The sequence below is a fragment of the Morone saxatilis genome, unplaced genomic scaffold (genome assembly GCF_004916995.1).
Source record: "Morone saxatilis isolate NCDOM2014 unplaced genomic scaffold, NCSU_SB_2.0 Contig2, whole genome shotgun sequence".
Lineage (NCBI taxonomy): Eukaryota > Metazoa > Chordata > Actinopteri > Moronidae > Morone > Morone saxatilis.
This window is the reverse complement of record NW_023339762.1, coordinates 14,016,071-14,016,983: the sequence shown is the minus strand read 5'-3', so window position 1 is coordinate 14,016,983 and position 913 is coordinate 14,016,071. Positions and strand designations below refer to the sequence as shown.

Here is a 913-nt window from a genome sequence, read left to right as displayed (position 1 = left end):
ATCCTGCACGCTGGTCCTTTAAATATAACCCAGCTGATCTGTGATGCCCTCAAGAGTCACTGAAATGCCCCAGTGAATTAATGGCTCCCTGTGTCCATATGGCTCAACAACAACAAACCAGTATGATTCAGGTGTGAACATTAAACATTTCCCTATAAATCAACCTCCCACGCATTTCTAATGTGGCAGATGGACAAAGTCTCTTGTAGACAGTGAGTGGGATTCGCATGTTATGTAACCACGGCTAAACAATGGAAGACTGTTTGAAACTTGTGACTGACTTTCTGTTTCTGTGTGTATTTGTTAGATCTGGTGCTGGGAGGAGTTATAAGATTTCTAAGACACAACAGATCTCTCACCTTTTCTTCCTCGTCTCCCCTCCGGCCCGGGCACACCCTGTGGTCCTGGTGAACCAGCTCTCCCAGGCAAACCTAACAGGCCAAAGTAACAGTGACTGTAGTAACAAATTCAGCTTAGTTAAAGCAACTGATGCAGTTTATTAAAGTGCCTGTTTTTACCTGCTGGTCCAGGTGGTCCTGNNNNACAGAAGAAATGCCAGAAACCATAAAAATCAAAGTGCTGGAATGGAGCATATTTATGAAGTGCACCTGTTAAACAAATTCCTCTGGAGCTGTTACACAAATCTATGAAGGCTTTGACCTGAATAAAAAAACAGAAAGAAACCGCAGGTGAAGTTAGTGTTAACTGTAAATATAGGAATCTTTTTGAAGTTACACATTTTGGATACAAACACTTCTTGCTTTTCTTATATGAGACATCTTGTCAAATGCAACCATGTTATTTGCTCTCAAGATTTGAGAGATAACTCCTATTTTACCTGCACATTATTCACATTATTAGAGCTGAAAGGATTATTGATTATTTAATTCATCAGACAGTTTTTAAAAACAAA

At 39.8% G+C, this 913-nt stretch overlaps 1 protein-coding gene across 1 annotated transcript in view; it reads right to left on the bottom strand.

Moving 5' to 3' along the window:
• LOC118330452 overlaps nt 1-913 on the bottom strand; it is a gene marked incomplete in the record, with an annotated part of 13,602 nt that overhangs the window by 8,907 nt on the left and 3,782 nt on the right. Inside the window, 3 exon segments of the mRNA XM_035664981.1 lie at nt 360-431; nt 519-536; nt 609-660. Coding sequence (XP_035520874.1) covers nt 360-431; nt 519-536; nt 609-660 — 142 coding nt within the window.